This window comes from Gallinula chloropus (assembly GCF_964237585.1).
Source record: "Gallinula chloropus genome assembly, chromosome: 2".
NCBI classification, from domain to species: Eukaryota; Metazoa; Chordata; class Aves; order Gruiformes; family Rallidae; genus Gallinula; species Gallinula chloropus.
Genome location: NC_140086.1, coordinates 139,413,342 through 139,437,238, shown reverse-complemented (window position 1 = coordinate 139,437,238; position 23,897 = coordinate 139,413,342). Strand labels below are relative to the sequence as shown.

Genomic DNA, 23,897 nt, shown 5'->3' with positions numbered 1-23,897 from the left:
TTTGCTTTACCATATGGAATAATGTAACTTTATAAGTTGCTTTCCCAGTTGGTACCATAGTGTTCAGTTGCTTTTGTGAGAAGGACTCTAACTTAGTTTTATGAGGGCCAATTCTTGAAAGATTTGAGCAGAAAAGACTTTCCGTTTCTATTTACAATTTGAATGAAGATTTGGTAGAGGTTTCTCTGTGTCTATAATGTGTGTGTGTGGGGAAGTAGATGCCACAAGACTGCTGTACAGGTGACTCTGCAAGGTTTCCAGGAGTCTGCAGAAATTGCTGCTTAGGTTGAATTTTACGTAGATGCAAGCAATCGTTTTTTGAAGGACAGAACTGCTGATGCAGAAGGTTATACAAGGCTACCAGTCATCCTGGTCCATGGGGTAGGAACAAAAGGAGAATGATGTATAGCACAAACAGGATTATCGCTGATGTTCATGTGTGGAGGAAGTTACAAGTATATGGGAAATAAAAAGATGACTTATTGCTGTTCCTAGTGATGTGACTCTGAAGATGATATTCTTTGAAAGCTTTTGGTCAGTAGAAAGTTGCAGCTAGTGGGCGGTGGGGTTGCTAGGGCTGCAGGGATGGGACATTTAGAAGTAGCAGTGGGTTTGTCCTGCTCTGGTCTGGTTTCTGTCATCTGGCTTCTTGCAAATCACAGAAATCAGTGGATGGTGGAGAAGACAGAAAGTTTCCCGTCTAGTGGGTTATCTGTCACCCACAAAGGCTGGAAGACTGAACTACAGGGAAATAGTGATAGAATCATAGAATCTTTAAGGTTGGAAAATACCTCTAAGATCATCAAGTCCAACTATCAGTCCAACACCACTATGTCAACTAAACCATGTATTGGAGTAACACATCTACATGATTTTTGAATACCTCCAGGGGGTGGTGACTCCACCACCTCTCTGGGCAGCATGTTCCAATGCCTGACTATTCTTTTGATGAAGAAATTCCTCCTAATATCCAAGCTAAACCTCCCCTGATACATTTCCTCTTCTATTGCTAGTTACTTGGGAGAAGAGACCAACTCCCACCTCACTACAACCTCCTTTCAGGGAGAGTTGTAGAGAGCGACAAGATCTAATCTCAGCCTCTTTCAAGCTAAACCCCAGTTCTTTCAGCTGGTCCTTGTAAGACTTGTTTTCCAAACCCTTTACTAGCTTTGCCGCCCTTCTGTGGACCCACTCCAGCACCTCAATGTCCTTGCAATAAGGGGTGCAAAACTGAACTGAAAGTATTCAAGGTGTGGCCTTACTGTTTCCAAGTACAAGGGGATGATCACTTCCCTAATCCTACTTACCACACGACTCTTAATAGAGGCCAGGATACCATTGGCCTTCTTGGCCACCTGGGCACACTGCTGGCACATATTCAGCTGTTTGTCAACCAACACCCCCAGGTCCTTCTCTACCAGGCAGTTTCCCAGCCACTCCTCCTGAAGCCTGTAGCGCTGCATGGGGTTGTTATGACCCAAGTGCATCTTTTTCCTTCCAGCAGCCCACACTAGGGAATGTGCCATGTTCGGAGGCCATGACAGCTTCTCTGAGGCACCACAGTAGGGATGGGACAGCACTGCCCTGTTCGCCCTTCCAGGCTTTCTAAAGCAGAATTTCAGGCTTTTCTTTAGACTTACCCCAAGCACTGCAGATATTATCACTATTCAAAGATTTGTATATTTGTATTTAAGTTTAAAAGAATGTATTATTCCACCAGCCTGGCTTTTCACTTCAATAACATGACCCAATAAAATGGGGGGAAATCCCCCAAACTTTATAGTTGACTTCAACCATCACCTGTGGTAACAGTATTTAAACTGATATTTTTGCCACAGACAGACTCTCACGCTGGGGTTAGGAGGCAGAAACTGTAAGTTTTTCCAACGAAACAACAAATTTGGCAGATTACTTTCATGAAGTATGTTTCTTTGGTGTTGGTGGAGTAGAACAAGACAAAAGTGTGTAATACTGTGATGTGTACTGCAGGATGACTGGTCCTTTTTTGGCATGGCTTATTGATAGAGTCCCAGAAAAGTAACTGGGAGAATAGAACAGGAACCTGAAGTGGCTGAAGATTTTGCAGGAAGTAAGAATAAGTCTTTAGGCTAAACAAAGACTTAATGCAAAATGCACTTCACTGACAGTAACTGTTCACTGCTAGAGACATATTTTTTTAATTTTCTTTGTAAATGCATTAACTGATGTGTTAACTATTAACTGAAATATTACTTGGTGTAGCTTGTATTTTGGAAGAAGCTCTATTGTGTTGCATTTAGTGTGTTTTGCCTGTTGGAGCATGCCCTCTGCCCTTGTGATACTCACACTGACCATTTTGGGACTCGAGTGATTTCCTGCAGTCAAGGCACTTGCTCTCTTGAAGTTGGTTAAGAATTCCTGAACAAAAGGGGTGCTAGTGCACAACCTGATCACCCAGTGCGCCTTAATGGCATTGCAACGTTAACACTACACGCACGGTGTGTTTTCGTAGTTTATTACTTCAGAACAAAAGATTATACAGGAAGATTGTGGCTCACATGTGTCTTAGAAGATGTGTATCCATATAACTCTGCAAAAGAGCTCTGGAGGATGGCTCCTGGACTCGGAAATGCCGCACGGAGAAACCATCCTGTCAAAGGCAGCTTTTGTCCAAAACTCTCACCTTGAAAACTGCCTGTATTTAGTTGGGCTCTATGTGAGGCAGGTACTGCCAAGTAGCTTTTCAAGGAATGCTGCGTGATTTTTTGCCAGCTGTGCTCAGAAACCAGATGTGGAAGGCAGAGTCAGTATCCAAGCTTTTGGTAGTTAATCTAGTGCATATTTTTGCTTTGTTTATTCTGAATATAATGCCAGAAGCTGAGTTGTGCAAGCAAATTGGAGCAACATGCCACTTCACTGAAAGCATCCTGCTGACTGGTAGGAAAGTGAAGGAATGCAAGAGAAAAAATGAGAGAAAATAGTGTTTCCATAGTAAAAGAAATAAATACTTACTAATTAAAAATAACATTAATCTATGCATTACAAGCCTGCTTATTTTCTGAAGAGTTTTTATGGTATATTTGCAGGGAATATAAAAGTTTTGAGTGTTCAGTGAAGCTGTTTTCTGGAATAGTTGTAATTAATAGCTATACATGTGCACAATATGTGCTTCTTTTTGAGTTGGAAAGTATCATTCAGTACTTTGATATACGGTGCCCTTCAGATCTATTTCCTAAACCATTTTAGTATAGAATCACCATAAATTATATTGAAAGGCAGTGTTTTAATATGAATAATGAGAGTAGCATTTGATGGTTCTCCCTTTAGGTTCTTCCTCTTCCCTCCAGATACTATCTTTATAGTGTTGATGATGATGATACTGTCTTTACAAGGTATAAAATTATATTAAAATTCAAGTGATGAGTGTACCATATACAGGACGTTAGGGAAAAAAAAATAAATTATAGTTGGTGCATATTCATATCAGTCAAGTTACTGAGGTTTTTAAGTAAAATGGAGTATAAACTACAAGTGTGTGTGTGTGCACGTGCATATGTGGCTAAAAAAAAGTCTCTATTTTCCAATTTTTCTACCTAAGTAGAAGGATATTTATTGCTGCGGTCAAACATATACTAATACCCTTTTTTCCATCTGACTTTCTTTTAGCACACTGATTTATGTCAGTACATGGACAAACACCCTGGAGGGCTTCATCCAGAAAATGTGAAGGTAAGAGTCGAAAAGAGCACACGTTCAAGGCAAATGCAGTAACAGTACCTTTGTGTAAAATGTCATGTTGGTTGTTTCATAAAAACTGGTTATTTGCTAAAGGGAAAGTGATTGGCATATGAACTATACTTTAAGGTTTTTTTTCTTTAAAAATAATTAAAAATGCAACTATTTGAACATTCCCACAAAAAAAAAAAATCCCTTGTAGAATTGATTCAGAGCTGGAATATGTAAGTAAACACTGTTACTGTGTTGGAAACCCCTCCATTCAAACATTTGCTCTTAAGACAGTAGTGCCCTAAAACCCCTCAGGAAAATTGCTTTAGGCTGCAGTCTGCAGTGCTAGGTCTTCAGTGAGGTAAGTCATTGTAGACTCACCAAGTTTGTGGGAACTGTAATGAATTATATTAGCAGAATGTACTCCTTTTTATGTGAGCATATAAAATTTTCCGTAATCTTTTTTGCTCACTTAATTAAGCATTTTTGTAGCTGATCTCAGTTTTAAAAAAATATAAATTCCTTCTAAGGTAGATACTGAGAATCATCACACGGGAAGGTGGGAGTTTATTAGCAGGATCTAATGGAAAGAGGTTGGTACAGACTCAATCCAGTTACTTTCTGGGAAGTCAGCCAAATTATTTTAGCATCATATGGAAGTTAATCAGTTACACAGAATGTGTTGTGTATGTATAGATCACCCAGAAGATATTTGCTACTCTTGTCTTGCACTTTGACATCAGTTCCATTGTTGTTTTACTTTGGAAGTGTTTAAATTTTTGCTTGTCATACTGAGAGCATTATTCCAGTATTTCATTTCTTGAAATTGAGAAGTTCATGGAAAAAAATTAAATCTTTTTCTTCCTGGAAAACTCAGAAGACCTGTCTGGTTTAAGAAAAGAAAATATTTTAAAAAGAAGAAAGATTTTTTTTATTATTATTATTTTTGCAATGGCTGGTCAATTAGTTTTATAATGTAGGTGATTTATTTTCTGTGTTCTTTCTCTGAAAAGTGGCATATACAGAATACAAAGTTAGTTAAGAACTGCTACCATCTATTTAAAAAAAAAAAAAATCAGAAAAATTCTTCCTTACTGCATATATTGGGCCAAAAAAAGCCAACCAACCAACCAACCAAAACAACCCTGAAAATGCGTGATTTTTTGCTGCAAGGTGGCATCCTCTTAGTGTGTGACTGCCACTCAGATACTTTGCTAGCATGGACAGGGAAAGTCCATGGGATTCCTCCCAGTGTCTCTGAGTGCGGCACTTGGAAATGGCTGAAGGTGGGTAAGGTGGGACCTGCTTCTCAAACACTAAAACTTCAGAGCTTTCTTCAGTGCTAAAGTTTCCTGAGCACAGCTTCACGTGTCACATGAGCTTGTTAAAACAACAGGTTGGTGTTTCATTTCCCTGGACAGGTACTTCTACATTCGGCTCTCTCAGGTTTGGGAGAAGCTAAGCCTGGCTTTTAAAGTTCTTCATGGTGCTTCAGATTTGTAAGACTATTTCAAGGCTGCAGTGCTGCACAGCGCAAGATCTAACATGCAGTAGTCCTTGTAGCTGTAATTGTTCCCTGCTGAGAAGACACCATAATTCACATAACTGTACTTTTTTCTTGATCGTATCAGGGGCCAGTGAGCTTCTCTTTGAGGAGGATAGGTGTACATGGATAATTGGGCTTGGTAATGCGTCACTCGTCTAAATCCTGAGATACCTGTCTTTTAAAGCAGAAGCTGAGTAGGGAACTGCAGGAGCAGCATTTCCCTCTCACATTTTGCTACATGTATTTTGTGGCTATCTTTACCATCTAACAGCAGTGTTTAACAACACTTTTGAAGCTTATGGATATGTTAGAAATATTTCTTTGAGTAGCCAAGCGTAGAATCCTGATGTACTGCTAGTTCAAGCTTTTTCAGATCCAGATGAATTATTAATAAAAAGAAAACTGGAAAAAACATTGGGAAGTTGGAGTAAATGAAACTACCCTTGTACCATAAGCAATCCCATTGGACAATTAAATTATTTTTTCCTGTTAAATAACATTGATGGAAATTGACTGTATGTATTTAGTAGACTCTCTTGCCAAGCCAGCAGCAAAACCTTCATTCATAGCAGTAATTATTAAAACATAGCATGATGATTTGAGCACCTGCCAGTTTAAAACTGAATGAGCCTGCCTGGGTTTTTCAGTGAAATACCTGCTCTCAAGTATGAGCGAAGAATACCTGCTTAGCGCAACAGAGTGATGTCTTCAGCTGGGAGGAGGGGAACTGCAGAGAGAAGGGAACCCCGTCCTGTATGCTAACAACTCCCAGGCCGTCACCACCATGCAAAACTAAAAACCTGTGCTCCTCTCTTCTTACGGAGGAGATAAGATGGGCACCTTGTAATATCTTCATGCTTTGTTGTGCTGTACTCAATTTGTTGATTTGTGTAATTGTGGTTCTGAGATTTTGCCACCTAGTTCGGTTTTAGCTTCTGCACAGAGTTGTTTATGTGGAGCTACAGCTGAATTTTAAGGGTTGAGCTGAGCCGTGTTAATGAGCCTTCTCTCCCTGGCAGCCCCTTCTTGCTAGAGGTCCTTCAGGAATTTCACTTTTAGTCAGACTTTTAGACAGTGTTTGTTCAGAATCACTGGTTACGTGATCCCTAAATCCATTTAAAAAACCTTACAGTCGAGCAATTATATTCCAGTAGCAATAAATTAGTCTCGGCTCTCTGGGGCTAACCTGTGGGATTAAACCATTGATGCTTTCCCTGTACGACAAAAGGCCCCCTGCCTTTTAATTTTATTCTGGAGGAAATTATTGCCTGCTGATGGATACTCCTTTCTGGCTTGTTGCCAGTTGTTAGAAATACAAACCCACCTAATCACGCATCTTTCTTTTTCCAAAGACTGTTCTACGGTAGTGTCTGTAAAACAGTACTTTATAGGAATGCAGAATCAAAGCCATTATTTACTTACATTTTGGTTTATGTAGGACATCCTCAGTCTAATTATATTTCTGAATTTCCTCCATATTTACAAGCTAAAGACAATGCCTGTTCCCTCAGGCTCGCTTTTAGAGGAAGAACCATAAATAGAATAAAATCTAAATTACTTTGATGGACACACATATTGCCGTCCCCTTGGGTGTCATGCTTGACATTGCCTTTCTTTGTGGTTTCAAATAGGCTGTTTGCTGTCACTTAAATATTTTAAATAAAGAGTAAGCAGAATATGAGAAGTGTGTGCAAGTATAAAGAAGAATGTCTCATTTGGCAGATGTAGGAGTCTTGGGACAGTATGTTTAAGCAAACAAAACTCACTGCTTCCTAAAGCATTATGCTTAGCATTTTTAGTGGTATGTATGCATTCACACATAATGATTTCAGACTTTTCTAATTCATCTGTGGGGGTCCAAGTCTTACTAATAACATTAAGTTTTAAACCCTTCAGAGAATTTGTGTGGAAGCTGAGATGTTATTATCTAAAGTTGTTTTTAAAATACTTGTCCCTGAGAATGTTAAACTAAACATCCTGGTGACATAAATGTGATTATGTACCTGAAACATCTTTGTCAGCTAGAAGGGAAATTGGCAGAGAGCAGTTGTTTCTATCCATAGTTTATCCAAACTGTGTTAGCTCCAAGTACAGAATTATCTACACCATTGGTAACTAACCTGCATATCTACCTTTATTTATGACTATATATTAATATATTGTATATGGTGTTACAGTTAAGAGATGAAGACAGAAAAGGTCATCAGTAAGTCACTCTTTAGTGGACACAGCCTCATCTTCTCTAGTTTTGAAGACATCATTCTCAATTTTTTCCAAAACTGAAGGCAAGGAACATATCTTAATTACATGGCCCTAGAGCTCTACATGGCCCTAGAGCTCTACATATAATTATTTTTCTGTTGGAAGCTACTGCTGCAGCCTTGGAGATGAGTTGATCTATAGATCACCGTGTGGTGCTTTCCAAACTCCAGAATGTGGCTGTAGCAAACTGAGGTATGAGACTTGCTCCTGGCTCTCCCTGTGCTGTCCCTTGTAGCCAGGACTAACAAAATCTGAGTTCCTGGCTTTCTTGTTTGCAGCTGTTGCTGCCTTTAGAGATAGTTCATACTTCTTGGACTCTCAGTTGAAACCTCTGGATAGCTTCCTACAGCAGGATCTCTAATTATAATGGTCATATCAGCTAACTGACCCTGCCAGTGACTTTTTCTGTTATGATCTTCATTCCGATTTGTGCTTCCTTCTGTCTGGTACAGGCCCATCTCCCCCAGCCTTTTTGGTTCTCCTCAGCCTTGGTTTGCAGTACTTCATAAATGGTTCTTGTTTTGTAAATTCATAATTTAACTTTTAAGTATTTTTTGTACACATCAGCATGTGCTGTGACAATGTAGCTGATAAAGCTTTCTTAACTTCTTTTGACCTTTGAAGTATAATCTTTATTTTAACTTCATCTGCTACTCCATATTACTACATTTCCACTAATGCAAGTAAACTCATCTTTATGTTTTGATGCATTTATTTTATAGTTGAGTCACTTTTCTAGAACTCTTATTACTGGTGGAACAAGTGGAGTTCAGGCTTGCATCTGTCATGCCTGCATTTCTTTGCTTGCATTCCTGCCTTAAAAATAAAGGTATTAATGAAAACTGGTTTACTTTTTGATTACTGATGCTGCTCTGAAATAGCTGTAGTCTTTTGGGAAAAGCATCTTCAGTTTTTTCCCTCTGTCTTTTTCTCTGCTTGCCCTGTTAGAGATAATATTGATTTGTGTAAGCATTTGACTTTGAAAAAACATCTTTTTCAAAACAAAATATACTTGCCTCTGACCCACTATTCCTCAATCTGTGCAACACCAGCCTGAATGACAACAAGCTGTCAAACAGACAAAAGCTGTCTCTGTCTCTTAATCACTTTCAAAATCTTTTACTTCAGGCAACTAGGAGGGCTCTTATCTTCCATTGTGATCAGAGGGAGGAAGATTTTCCTGTTCTTACTCCATCTAATACTGCTGCTCTGATTTGATCTTCTGCACACCTTTTTTCTTCCCAGGGACAAAAAGTGATAAGAAGAAATAGGCATACCCTATCGTTGAACTTTGCATGCAGGAAACAGGAGTATTCAGCCTTCTCCCAGGACTTCAATTCTTGCCCATCTCAATTCTGAGCCTTCCTTGCTCCTAGGAAGTAGGGCTCAAGAGTCTTCTATGCATAATTGATGGATATTTTTGAAGCAAAACCTCAACCAGCTAAACCTTATCCCCCACTACAACCTTTAAAAATGTGTTTTATCACTCTAATACTGAGTCAGAGAAAATAGCTGACTGTCAAGGTCACATGTAATGTATGTGCCAAAGTGTGGAGTGGAATTTAGGTATTAAGTTTCCTAGGACAGCCCAATAATCTCTGTAAAAAATATGCTTAGTTTCAGCAGAAAACTGTTTCTGTCTTAAAACTTCTATAAAAGTAGTTTAGAAGAAATGTAAATAATAAAAATTATTCAAACATAACGAGATGCTGCAACTTTTTCTGTGCTAAATGCTCAAGAAGACATCAGTCAACTTTATAGCACTCTTGTTTAAAAAAAAAAAAGAAAAATCCTAAATCAGATATGTTAAAAATATTTGATTTATTAAATGATTGTTTTAATACTGACCTCCTAAGCAAGATGAAGTTCATGTTGAATTGAAAATGTTGAAATACATTGAACAGTATCTGATGTTATGAGAAACCTCTGGCACTTAAAAACTTGTGGTATTCTTTTATTCCTCTCCATCCTGCAGTACTGTGAACGTTGTCTCTAACTAATGGTTGCAGTTTTTAAATTTGAATCTGTTTGTCAGATGAATAATTTTTTGCATTTAATGACTAATGTGAAAATTATCTGAGTCAAAGGCATACAGTGGTTGTCATCTGATGTCTTCTGTAAACATAAATACTTATCATTGAGCTGATTAGAGCTTTAGATTAATCTGAAGCACAGAGGGCAGAGAAGCATTCAGAACATCGAAGGATTAGGCAACTCCTGTATCCCATCCATGTGAGTGAGGCTTTTACTGCATTTGAAGTGCAGCTGCCTGAATGTCTGCAGTAGCAGAGCATTGTGTACTGGCTTTTGCTAAGCATTAGCTCCATTAATTATTAGTGAGATATAAAACATATGTTTGTTAGTGAAGTATGGGATCTGAAAAGTATGCTAAAAGTGCTTTGGTTTTTAGGTTACAGTTGTGTTATCAATGTAGGCCACCCTAGTGTGCCTCTCTTCTTTTTTCCATCCTGTGATTGTATAAGCCTCTGTTGCATGGTGAAGAGATCTGTGGTCCCCTTTCTCGTCGCAGGCGTGCACTGACCCACGTGGCCAGTCCTGCATCCGCATGTGACAAATGTGTGATTACACGTGATGTAGGGAAGGCTGTGGCATGTGAGCAGCTGTGTGTAATGAGAGGTGTCTGACCAGAAGTTTGACTGCTATAGACTGAAGTACACAGGAATTAGGTAATTAAAACATGATAATACATCCCATTATGATGAACTTTCCTGTCTTGTTTCACCTATCATACTGACTCAGTGGAGTTTGGAGAAAGCACTTCTAATCTAAGGTGAATGCACATTGTTATGGTCCTTTTAATCTTCTTACTAGAAACAAATCAAGCTACTATCATCCTTGTGAATTCTCTCTCCTACTCACTGAAATTAGCGATGCTGCTGGTGTAGATTTGAATTAAAAATATATCTCAACAGATATGCTAAGTAGGAAATGATGCTGTTTAATGTGGTTGAGAAGCTGCTATTTTTCATTCCTCATTCAATGAACAAGCAGGTGTAGAGCAGACAGAATAACATTATACCGTATTAAGGTTGTCTTTTACACATGGCATTGAGAATTGATTATTTAAATTAGACTTTTTAGTTATCAGACATTAAATATGGCATCAGCATTTCACTCTACTTTGTCAGTCTTGTCACTTAATGATTTGATAATATGTAGAACTGTGAACAGTAAATGCCGAATCTTTATCAGTGTGTTAAAATTCATGCTAGAAGAATGTCACTTTTATATTTACTGCACTGAGAAATATTACGAACTCCAAACTGAAAGGAGCATGTGCGTGTGTAATTTATTGTCTGTATGATCCACATGGATCACATACAGCAAAAAACATGGAGATATTATAGAGATGAAGAAAACACTTTTTCCAATGTCTTTAAAATTGGTGAGGCACAAATTGCCAGCCTGACCTAGTTCAGCATGGGAGTGAACTGATGCAACATAGAAAAGATTTAATTTAATTGAATTTATTTTTACTTTTGCCATTCGGAAGAAAAAAAAATCTGAGTCTTCCGCTTATTGAACATTAGCAGATGACTATAACTGATCGTAAGGGAATGTCTTTATACTCAGTTAATTAAGCACACCTTTCTCATTGCAAATGACTGTAGAAGTACCCAGAGGGGACAAAAATGATTAAAAAGAACATCAAAGTGAATAGAAGTTAGGAAATTAACACTGTCCAATCTCTTTCCTTTGCAGTTCTGCTGCAAATAAGTAAAAAAAAATTGTAGCTTTAGTATCTTTTTTTTTTTTTAAAGTAATGATATGATGTACATTCCCAGTGGCTGTACTGTGTGCAATTCTGTGTGACTGTCTTTTGGTAATATTCTCATGTAAGAAATGCAGGAACAAGTTAAAATTTAAAATTATTTTGGAGAGAACTTGGTTGCTTCCAGGGAGGTCCGACAGGAGAACCTTTTCTTGAGATAAAGCTGCTTACAATCATGAAAATCATGCTGTTTGAAATGGATAACAATTTTTTATTCAGATAGGATCCTTTATTTTTAGGGATGCAAATTCATCACAAGTCAACAACTTTTTCCTGGAATTTCTTCTAACAATTTCAGCAGGAGAGTCTACAAAGCTGTGACCCAAAAGTTCAGTATTTCCCCGGGACATTTTTAGAAGTGAAAAGTTGTATTTTATCTCATAGGTATTATCCTGGCTGGGAGGAGGGAGAAGAACAGCAAACCACCAGTGATTAAAAAAAAAAAAAGATTGTGCTTGATGAGTTTTTGATATGCTGGCAGAAGTCACACAGAGACATTCTCATTGCTTCTGTGATAATACATACTACCAGATATTTTACTAGCTTAATGGTTTAAAACTGAAAGTCCCAAACAATCTAATAAAACCAGATGTAACTGACCATTATGCTTGGTTGTGTTTATTTCCAAGGCTGTATTGTGGGGATTTATTGCCTCCTTTTGCCCTTGTAAATAGCCAGTAATTCTCAGAAGCATGTAACATCCTCTGGGTGACAGGGAGAAGCACACTGGTTGCAAGCATGAGGTGAGGTGTCCAGGGTTGGATTTCTTTCACTGGTATTTTTAGATTTGATGGCCTATTAAGGCTGAATTTGGTATTGATTGATGCTGAATAGACACGAGGGAATTCAGACTATTACGTGATACTCAGCTGGTGTGCTTTGGTACATACAGCACGCTGGACCATTTGTGTTATCAATGATGAGCAATAATAAAGCTCGTGCAGTATTGTGTATTACTTTTCGAAAGTAACTATGCTGATACAGCAAAATGAGCTTGCTAAAAGACGGGTGCATTAATCTAAACATGCTTTCAGCTTTCTTCTGAACGGATGTGAACTTCTGGTCCAGGTTAGCTCAGCTCCATCCACAGTCTCTTGCTGCAGAGAGATCAGAAGCAAGAGTTTTGTGCATCCTCTGTAGATTGAAAGGTCCCATATGGCCTGGAGGTTGGTGACCTTGCCTGTGGCAGGGGGGTTGGAACTCTATGATCCTTGGGGTCCCTTCCAACACATGCCATTCTATGATTCTATGATATAGCTTTCTACTTCTGTATCTAGGGCCGGATGCTTTAATGCTACAGTACAACATGTGGTAAGGGAGCTCAAATGCAGGAAACCTTTCAGAAATCCTCTGGGCCATCAGGGAAAGACAGTTCCTGACTGTAAAAAGCACCCCCAGGCCTCATTAGCCTGTTCTGTTGGGCAGCATCCTTCTTGTCACTGGGGTCCTTGATATCTCAGCAGACATTGTGTGACAATGGTACATTTTCTGGAGAAGATGAGCATTTTGTTGATTTCATTCTACTTTTCACTTACCTGAGTATCCTTTGCCAGAAACTCTCTACCATCTCTGGGAATGGAGAGCAACCACGTGGAGTCATCTGAGCATTTCTATGCAGATCACTTGTGCATAAGCATCCCCTTTTATCATTAGACTCATCAGAGCTTTCTGAACCTAAGTCAGAAAGCATTAATCCCCTTCAGTCCCACCCGTTAGATGTGTTTTGGATGGCCTCTGTCAGTGTTTAGTTTATAAACTCATTTGGATGAGAAAAGCTCAAGATCCTATCTGACATTAGGAAGCTGACAAGATAATAAAGCATTCTTCTGCATATGAGACATCTTGCAGCTGTCAGATGTGTGTGTGTAATGGTCTCGGTTGTACACTCACCCAGGCTCATGAAAATCACCATGAGAGCAGGGCTGTGCATCCAGGGGCTGCTGGCGGGTGTCTCAGAAAGTGTAATCTGTTTAAACCAAAAGGCATTTGGTCAAACCTTGCATGTAGCTCAACCGGCTATCCAGGCCTTATACTTGAAAGATTATGTAGGTGCTAACCTTTCTGTGGAGTCGACGGCTTTATCTTATAAGTTTTAAGAGCTGCTAATATTATTTTTTAATATCACAGTCCATAAACCCCAAATTAGCTTTGACCTGCATGCATTTTTCTCTTTGGCAAAAATTCTTCATTTAAATATGTTTCTCATTAAATTGAGAGCTGCATAACTTTTAGGGGAAATTTGTAATATTTTTTTTTCATGGTATAATAAATAAGGAAGGCCTGAAGCACAAGTATTAATTTTTTTTTTGGTCTGAATGTAAAGCATTGAGCCTCCTGATGTTGAGAGCTGCTGGAAACCTGACTTCTAAAGAGAAATCCTACTCCTGTTTTCTATCTTTTCCAACTCTCATCACAATTATCCGTGTAATTTTGTCTTTCATTTTATCCCCAAAACCTCTGTTATTAGTAATAAGCTACAAACTGTGAGTGATGTCCTAGTTTGTTTATTACAGGTTATTTGACACTTAATATAGCCTTGTGCATGACCATGCAAAATCTAAAGTTACTAACATAACATTACTTATTGTCCTCATAACCAAGTCATTGAATATGCAGCTTGCCATTGACTCCTTTTGGAGTCGTCTTCTGGTCATCCTGTGGCCTCGGAGAAATGGCAGGTCAGTTGCTTGTTCAAAGCCGCCTGCATAAGTTCCAGGCTGAGGTTTCATAGTGATCAGGAGGTGGGAGAAGGAGCAAAAGGTGCTATGCTGATTTCAGATTGGGTGCATGTCTGATGATACCTCATGTAGCATTCATTTCTGTCCTTGTGAATGTAATGCCAATAGTCTTGGAAGAGAAGAAGGCTTCTTGGGGAGGGCTTTCCTCAAAGATTGGGCAGATACTTGACTGTGAGAAGGCAGAAGTGTTTCCTGAGGTGTCAGAAATGGTTCTTTCCAATTCATCTTTTCTTTTTGAGGAGTGGGGAACCTTTGGCAGTCAGGAGCCTCTGGTACTGTTCCCTCTTCTCAAGCGATCTCAAAGGGCCTGTGTTTTGCAGAATGCTTTACTGCCAGGCATTAGGCTTGTGCTTTCACTGACATCTTATCACATTTAATGTTGCCAAATACAACTGAAGGTGAAGAGGAAAGGAGAAAGTAACAAAAAAGGACTGAGTTTACCCTGTAATGAATTCAGGGAGATATTTTTCCCCTCCCTTCTCTTTCATGATCTTCATCCAAGGAGGAAGCACTTGATAAAGTGTATGTGAGCAAATTACTGACTTTTGTGGAAATACTTGATGAGTAGAGCATGCCTGCAAGTTCGGAATAAAACTACATTCCAAAGCTGTCCTCAAGAGTAGATGTTTCATCTGCTTAGCTATGAAGTTGTTGGGTTGTTTTCTTAGCACATCATGTCAAATCACTTGACTCTTTGCATTAGAGCCAAATGAAACCCCACATTAATAAATACATTTTAAGTTGTAAAGATTACAGTGCTGTAAGATTATTTAAAAGTCATGTTTGAATTTACGTATCATTGATTTAGCCTAGAAAAGTGGATAGTTTCCCTATTTTTCTATTAAAATATTATTTTGAAGTCATATAATAGAATTTAATTTCTATTTTAAGGCTGTAATGAAAGCCATTTCAGCTTCCTGCCCTTATTGAAATAGTTTTTGTGTACCATGTGTTCCATTTTAACCACAATTCAGAAAGGAATGTGCATGTTACTTATGGCTTTCCTGCTATTCTTTCATTCCTGTATTTTCCTCTTAGGTTTCCTCAGTACATTGTTAGAGCCAGACCTGGCAAGAAGGTGATTGATACGGCTCTTTGTGCCCTGGCTAAATAGCTAAACATACAGTGTATTGTGTCTGCACTTGGGGAAAAAATGAAATGCAATTAAATTCATTTCAGCTTCAGTAACATGACATTTGTTTCTTTCATGTCAGCCTTTATTCTCTTCTACAATCAGATTTTGTAACCTTTTTTATAATGTCTCCTCACTTCAGCAGTCACTAAATAGGATGCCTGTGTTACAAGTTAATTAGAAATTCTCATGTGCCTGGGTTGATTTTCCCAAACCTTTGGTGTGGTCACCACATCATTCAAGAGAGCACCCTTCACCAGCCGCTGAGCTGTGGGGCAAGAGATCCACATCCACTCTTGAATCCTCTGTGTTTGGCTTCATAAAGGATCATTGTGTCCCCATTTAGAAACTAGTATTTCTTGAAATATTTCAGGCAATAAGGAAGGATCTGTATATTAGGAGAGATTTTTTTTTTAACTGTGAAGAAAACTCCTGGGAAACAATTATTTGCCCTTTTTGTTGCCAGAATCTATGATGGGAACACCCAGAGCCTTTCACAGCAGGTGCCAATAAGAATGCAGGAGAGTGATGGGAGAGGAGATGAAAAGGGCAGGACAAAAGATCTCCAACATCCAGCTCTTTGTTTGTAAATTAAAAAAATACACAGTATCAATGCTTAGCTCTAGGGAAGGCATTTGTAGAGTGCAGTGAAGGGTTAAAAGAAACACGGGGGATAAGTTACATTTCTGTCTAAATTAACTTTAAAACCTATTATAAGCAAGTTTTAAAGTCCTCTTTCAGGTACAGTTCAAATTACTTTTTCCTAATGAAAAATACATAAGCAATTCCCGTTTTAAAAAAACAAACAAACAAAATAAAGACTTTGAAGGAGAAAACCTATCATGCTTGCAGATTTCCTTGGGTACGTAGGTATTATTGTTATACTATTAATTTCTTCTTTGTTTTAGCTCCAGTGCCCCATCCCCCAGCCTTATCTCCCCATCCCTATCCACCCTGTTCTGTTGTTTCCTATAATTAGTGAAGATACACATCTGTCTTCAGGCTACTACCTAATCTCTAAGGCCATATGGGTAAATGGAATATAATTATAATTTGGTAGAAATTGAGCCTTCTGCACATGGTTGTATCGCTCTTGTTCGTTTTAAAGCAGGCAAATTGAATCTATGATATATTAGGGTTTGGAGGCCGGGGTTAGTCCTTGCAAAGTACGTCTTTTTTAGATGGAAATTTTGCTGTGTTATTTTGGGTGGGAGTTACACCAGTTTGGGAGGAATTCTGACACAATGTTACCACAATATGCAAGCACCCTGCATATTGTGCAGAAATCACCTGTGGTTATATGCAAAATATTAACAGAGGTCATTTTTTTGTCCCCCTCTTTTTCAGTTATTTTTATTTCAGTTGCTGCGAGGACTGTCTTACATCCACCAGCGTTACATTTTGCACAGGGACCTGAAACCACAGAATCTTCTGATCAGTGACACGGGGGAGTTAAAGCTGGCAGACTTTGGTAGGCAAGCAGTTAATTACAAGTCTCTTATAATGTTGTAGGAATGTCAGACAGATGGTTCCATTGATTTCTCTTCCCCCCCACCCTATTCCTTAGACACACCTTCTTCATTGTAGATAATTGCACATTTTTCTCCTGAGCGAAGAAATTGATTATGGTCAACAAAATGCTTGATTAAAAGCGAGCAAGTGAAACCAAATATATACTCCAGTTCTCACAAGGAAGATAATGCTACAAGTATTTAAATTCTGTTTACTATGAGACCCCTGAATTAGAATTCAAAACCATTAAGAGGAAAGTAAAAAAATAGACCTTAGAAAATACAGGCTGTATGAAGAGCACACCCACTTGATGGAAGCAGCTCTAGGGTTGTGGAAATCTGGATTAACTTTCATTAAATGGTCATTGAAAGAGACTGAAGGATGCAAGAATAAATATTCCTTCTAAAGAACAAAAGAAACTAGGGTCACCTGGACTGTTTTTAGTTTCTAGTATTCCCTTATGTGAAGTATAAAGTCAGGGGAAATTGTCCACTGAAATGTTGTTAGCCTTTTAAAAATTATTTTTGTTTAATACTTTCTAGTAGCTACACTGGGGCATGTACTCCTTCCTCTGAAAACCATTGTGAATGCAGGTGTGGAAAATGGCAATATTTTTCCATAGTGTTTTTTACAGAATGTTGTAGGATTTTCTCTTTCCTGTAGGTCAACTTCTCAGCTACTTACTCCAGCAGAACTTCTGGAGCAAAGCTGAAAATGTGACCTATTGGCTTTTTAAAATGTCTTTTATTTTTATGACTTCTGTCCACATCGGGCTTCACATTTCATTCAGCAAGCAGTAATGAGGGAGCCTGATGTGCTAATTGGCAATTTCACTGTTAATGCAGTCATGGGTTTTTTCGTCTTTTAATTAGCATTTCCGCAATTAACAGCTTAGTGTCTATTTGCTGTGCTGGAGAAGGGAACAGGACTTCAGGTGCACACAGTCCACGAAAACTTGATTGGCCTTTGGATTGTAAGGCTATTTGGGAAAAAGTATTAGAAACAATTACTACCTGGTTTTACATACTATTTTCTGTTGCTGTTTTGACAAACTTTGTAGGTGACAGAAGTTCTTTAAAGATACACTTAAAAAAAAGCAATCTCTCTCACAAGTTGCATTTTGCTATGAGATTTCATCTCTTAAATACATGAAACAAGTGAATCATGAAGTGTTTTTGTAGTGAAATACGAGTTAGTCCTCTGTTGAAGGTGCTGTACTGTTTGAGATTACTATTTTTGTTGTGTCATTTACATACATAAACCACTATGAACTTATTTGACTTCCAAGTGTCCCCACATTATAAGCCATTCAGGAGATTGTGGTGATGGTGTTCCATCTTTAATGGATACTGAGTACTCTGTTGAGGATATTACAAATACCTCATATGGTGTGGGGGTTTTGCGGGAGTTGGGAGAGGGGTTGTTGCTGAAGCCCTATGGCTTTTGTGGCTGGGGGATGGAGGCTGCAAATTTTTTAGACAAGTTTTTAAGAAAACAAAAAATCCCACCAATGACCAGCACTGCCAAATGCCTTGTTGGAGGTGTGAACTGATCAATGAGGAGGTCCAGCTCAGGGGTAGGTTGACCTCTTCGGTTGTATTGCCACAGAGCAGAGGAAAGGGTGTGCTGTTTGGTTTTGCCCTACTGTAGGAGGAAATGTAACCGTCACTTCTGATGAAATTATTGCCTCATCATGGCACTAAGGCTTAATATCACAGTGATGACTTCAAAGGCAGGAATTTCCCAGATAGGTGTTGGTGTGAATTTAAAGTTGACTGTTGTCTATCATTTTGAGAGCGAGACTAGAGATGTGCAAGTACAACCAAAAAGAATTACCCAGTAGTAGACATACAAATGTATAATACTGTGGAGATAATTTTTCTCCTGTTTGTCCTGATGTAACAGAAACATGCATAATCTACTCTTATGCACTGAGAGAAGATTATATATCTCTCTTTTTTTTTTTTAAACTAGATTTTCTTTCATGGCTCATAACCCTGTAAAATTGAACACCAGATGGGTTAAATTTCACTTGTGAGAACCAAGATGAAAAATTAGAAGTGATGAGGTTAGTCTAAAGGGTCATGACCTCATTCACTAGAGGCATGAGAAACGAGAGCACATTCGTGTGCTCTTTTTGTGCATCTCTCTGCATATTTAGTTATTTAAACACTGTATAGCCCACCTTCCACCTTCCCAGTATGAAAGACTCTTCTTAAATGAGATGTAAAATACAGTCCTGTTTCTCTTTATGTTTTTCTCCCACGAATGACTAATTTGCAATAATGCACTTGGAAAGGAAGTCAGGTTAGATTGTATATTTGATTAATTACATGAGGAGCAGTATGGAAATTAGAGAGGTGGGTGTTTTGCTTTCAAATGCACTCAAGGCAGGAGAGAACCTATCAAGAAATCAGTTTCTGCCAGGGATAGGATTGACTTTGCTAGTACAATAAATATAAAATCCTAGAGCAAAGGCCTTTTAGTCTCTAAGGACAAGACCTTCAGATTTTGGTTTCATAAGTTTACAAAAAATCAACAGCGTGGCCAAAGTTTTTCATTTGGCGTCAGGCTTATTTAATCTCCTCAGCGTAGGATATCAAATACTTAAAAGCAGACTGTAGTAGATCACAGTTCTTGAATAAACAAGGTAAAAGAAAGGCTATTCATGCCTGCCAGTGCATTGCGCTGTGGCTGAAGTGGAATCTTTGAATAATCGTGGGCATGTGTTTTTCTACAGCAGGGCTCCCAGACATAGATACTCCGCTGTGTGGGAGTGTCTTTGTTCAGATGAATGGTGGCTTGCTTTTCTGTTCATTGTGCTCTAGCTGTTAGGAAATGAACATTTATGAGAAGACTCAGCAGTCAAATGAAAAGGGAGAACAGCACATAGAGGCTTTATCAAATTAAAAATGAATGAGGTATAAAATATGGCTTTCTTGAGAAGATATAATAGGGGATACTACACCTTGAATAATCGTTGCTATGAAAAATAGTCCTTGAACTCCATTCCTGCATTTTTTTATAAATCTAGTTAAAATTACAAGACAAATTAAAGTATATTAGGAATTCTTATGGAATGAAGTACAAGTATTTTTGATCCTGTGGTGTGAATTTGGCTGTCTACAGGCTTGTTTATTTTCCCCTGTACGTATGTCTATCTTGAGTATAAAGGTTTAATGAGTAACACCATAAGCAATTACAAACTTAAATGAGTAGGGAGCCTTGTGTTTAATGCTAGTTATCACACAGACGGGACTCCATAGCTCTTCCTTAGCCTTTGGTTAAGGGTATCTGGGAGTAAAAAGTGTTGGGATGAAGGAGAAAGTAATGAAATTATATTAATAGCTCTGCAGTCTCCAAGTAGCTAAGAGAGGATTGCCAGGAGGATGGTGGTGCATAGCAGGAAGGTGCTCTTTCCTGAGGTGGACAGTGAAAGAATGAGGAATAACGATCATAAGCTGAAACAGAACTGGGTATAAGGATGGAAGTGTTTACTATGAGACTACTTGAGTGTTGGAGCAGTCCAGAGAGGTGGTGAAATGTCCGTTTGCTTCACTGACTGGACAAAGCTTTGAGCAATCTGGCAAGTCAGACTAGGCAAATTCTCCTTTTGGTGCAATTCTGTGACTTGCTTGGTTTGGCTTGTTTTTTAGTGGCTGAGTACTGGCATTTAGCTGTTGTCTGTGCTAATATAAATCAAGACTGGCTAATCAGTTATGTTTGCATCCAGATTATCATATTTAATAAATTCCAGCACAAAGTCCCTAAATAGCTGGTAACAGTGAAGTGGGAAGTGGGTCCCACCTTCCACATGGGAATTTCCAGAAAGGGAAATTTGCTCTTTTTCTGCCTTGTCTCTTATTCTCTGTCCCAAAACATCCAGTAGCGGCCCAATATTCTGATTCTTCCAGGGACGATATGGACCTTTAATCTGATTGTAGCACATTTAATCTTATGTATCTTCTAGTTTGAAAAAAAAAAAGTGTGTTTTCTGATTTGAAAAATAGATAGTTGCTGTTAAAAATTTTCATATAAAACATTTACATAGCTTTTGAGGGTAGTCAGATAGACATCACCTTTCAGTGCATCAAGAAAATCTTCAGGGCACAGGTGTAGAGAACAAAATATTTAAACTTGACTAGCATGTGAGACAGTGGAAGTGCTTCCGAGCCTGTGAGAGGAACTGGCTCGATGACTATCAGGGCCTTGTCCTGCTTCATCTGTGGGCTGATCAGGCTGCTGCTGGGGATTGTATTTCAGGGGATTGCTTGTTTGTGAAATTTACCTAGTTTCTAGTCTAGAAGGTATTGTTAGCTTGACTGTAATTTGCAGGAATAAGAAAACTTGTTGAGCTTTTAAAAAAAATTTATTATTATTATATTATTACTACTGCTACTGCTGCTGCTACTACTACAACTACTACTTGAATAGACAAAACCCCTTTCCTCCAGTTGTCTGCCCTGATTTTTGTCAGTTATGATCCTTTAAAACTAAAATCTTGAAACTGCAGTAACATCACACAAACTGTAGTGTTGCAGGGTGAGTGAGAAAGAGCAGCTCTCTGACTGCAGGAACAAGCATAAAAACCCTAAGTTGCTGATGTTGTTTCTGTGGGAGTGGGCTTTGGAGAGAAAAAAAAAAAAAAAGAGCATGAGAATCCTCATGGAAATGTCTTTGCTTTACTCTCCTAAATAACGCTGACCCTAAAGCTTTTCCTGTCAGCTTTCTGGTTTTTGAGGTCTGCATTATGGGATAGTTCTGCCTTAAGCTTTCGCAGTTTTGTTCATATATATCCCTGTGATGTAGTAAAAGAAAAATTAAGTAAGTGTGACTGAACCATGCATCCTTATAGATACATGGCATGATTAATAATAGATAGCAGCGGCAAAGAGGCTTGAGGTTTGTAATAAAAAGAATTATACTCAATGGAGTTGCAGTTTAAAACTGTAGTTGAGTATTAAAGAGGATGATTCTGTGAATTTCCATATAGATTTTTCTGTGGGGATCATGTCAGGAATATGTCACAAGGGACAAGACTTGCTGTGTAGTTTGCTGTTAAAATGATTAAAGCTATGTTGACAACTTGAGAAAAAAAAAGTTCTTTTTTCACAATAAGAATCCTGTAAGGAATTTATTTATAGTGTACCATATTAGATTCATATGAAAGACTGGATAGTGTAAAAGATGGCTTGCATAGATAAACTGCTGTGTTTTTCTGTGTAAATGCTCTACAGAGTATCAGTTCTTGAAGATGCTGGTATAGGGGGTTGTCACAGTGCCTGAAGAGCTGGTACTTTATATTGTCAACAATGCATGATGACATAGCAAAACTCCTTCGAGAGCATATCTCTGTATGCTGGCTACCTCTCATCTTCCTGACTTCAGATGAGCTTGAGGAACAGCGGGCCCTAGTGCCACCACCACCTGGCATTTGGGACAGGCTGTAGAAGCAGCCTGGGTCACTTTTGAGGCAGTTGATGCACAGTAGGCTCCTGCTGTTGGGCTGTGGAAATGCTGGAAGCTGTTTTGGGTTTTGTTATCAGAGGCTGCTAAGGTAAAGGCCAAATCTAGGTCTCTAGACCCCTCTTTCAGAATTGAACAGAGAAAGAAAAAGGTGTTTCTTTCCCATACTCCTATGGGAGATTGCTGTTACCCCATGTGCAGCCGGTTCGCTTTTGATAACAGCCTTTGAAATCTGAAGAATTTGTTCTTGTACCCCCAGGAGGGTCAGTAATGGGTTTCTTTAAGGGCTCTGTTTGTATTAAATATCAAGAAGTGAAGATGGCCTCAGTGCCAACCTTGCAAGTTGAAGAAAAAACTGGAAACCTGGAAAGCGAAACCTGAATTGCTCAAATTCGAGTTAGCTTGCAGGCCACGGTTATTCCTGTAATTAACTGTAAATACAGAGTTTTCAGTTGAGAGCAGAAGCTGATAATGCTGTTCACAGTGGCAGCTGGGCTGGAGACCTGGAGCAGCAGAGCAGGCTGCATGTATCTGTCCTGGTGTAACCTCCAGCTCACACCACCGAGCCACTGACACAAGGCTTTTGCTGTCCCTATTGCTTTCTAGATCCAGGGGGAGGCCAAAGCTGATAGGTAGCAAGGGGACCTGCAAATCTGTTGTCTTGGAGGAAGGACTAAAGTCATGGACTGCAAATGCAGTGGGACCCATGGCAGGCTGCTGTGTTAGTTGGTTGTATTCCCTCCACCCCAGATGTTTCTTCTCAATTCCTAACAGTATGACTGGCTGCTCTCAGAGAGCGGCCAATGCTGCCCCCGTCCGCTCCAGGATCAAGGGCTTCACATGCTGTCCTCGTGACTTTCTCTTATCTCGCCCAGAACAGAGCAGTGATGGAGAGGGAGAAGAGATAGGTAGGTGTCAGAATATCACAAGTCACAGAAGTGCATTTGGGCTGAAGAATTCCTCTGTGCATTGTTGTAGAGGTGAAGATGTTCAAAACTGTGGTCTAGGGCTGTTGCAGATGCTTCTTGCCTCTTGTGTATTTTTTTTTTCCTGTTGTTGACCTAAGTCTAATTTGCTTTATGGATCTGATGGGTTTAGTGACATGTCAGGTAAATCTAAATAAAAAAAATGCAATTGTGAGAGTTGATATGCGAAAAATACCTTTTGGGCAGCAATTGGGTTTGATACCATATGGGCAAGGAATTACACAGGGGTACTGTTTGGAGACAGCACTTTGCAATAACTGTGACATTTAGTTTTGTCCAACTAAGACTTTTAACTTCTCTCTACTAATAGTAACTATTTTTAACAGTTGAAATTAAAATGCTCTAAATATACCAGCCTTTTTAACTATTACCAAAGTAACTTAAGCCCTTCCCACTGAGAAGCACTGCAAAGGAATATTGGCTGATAAGGAAAATCTTTTAAATTTTTTTTTAAAAAAGATTAAGAAGCTGGAGATTGGTGTGACTCACTAGATGGGTCCCCTGTTAAACACATCTCAGGTTACTTAGAGTTCAATCTAGTTTCCCATTGTTGCAAGTTAGAATTATATCGAGCTTTTAAATAGGAAGAAAGCATCTTAATTATCCATTAAGGGCAATAAAGGAAGTTGGTTATGACACCATTAAAACAATTGTGATGAAAAATCTGTTTTAGTGTTTCATACTTAAAGAACAACATGGGATTTAGATGTCATCTGTACTGCAGCTAGCTCAATGCTGACTGTGATCTTGCATTATT

General features: G+C 38.8%; 1 protein-coding gene across 2 annotated transcripts in view; it reads left to right on the top strand.

Moving 5' to 3' along the window:
• CDK14 (cyclin dependent kinase 14) overlaps positions 1-23,897 on the top strand; it is a gene marked incomplete at both ends in the record, with an annotated part of 247,792 nt that overhangs the window by 142,166 nt on the left and 81,729 nt on the right. For both annotated transcript variants that reach the window (XM_084260301.1, XM_084260302.1), the window contains 2 exons: positions 3,646-3,708; positions 16,524-16,647. In XM_084260301.1, coding sequence (XP_084116427.1) covers positions 3,646-3,708; positions 16,524-16,647 — 187 coding nt within the window. The remainder of the gene's footprint in view (positions 1-3,645; positions 3,709-16,523; positions 16,648-23,897) is intronic.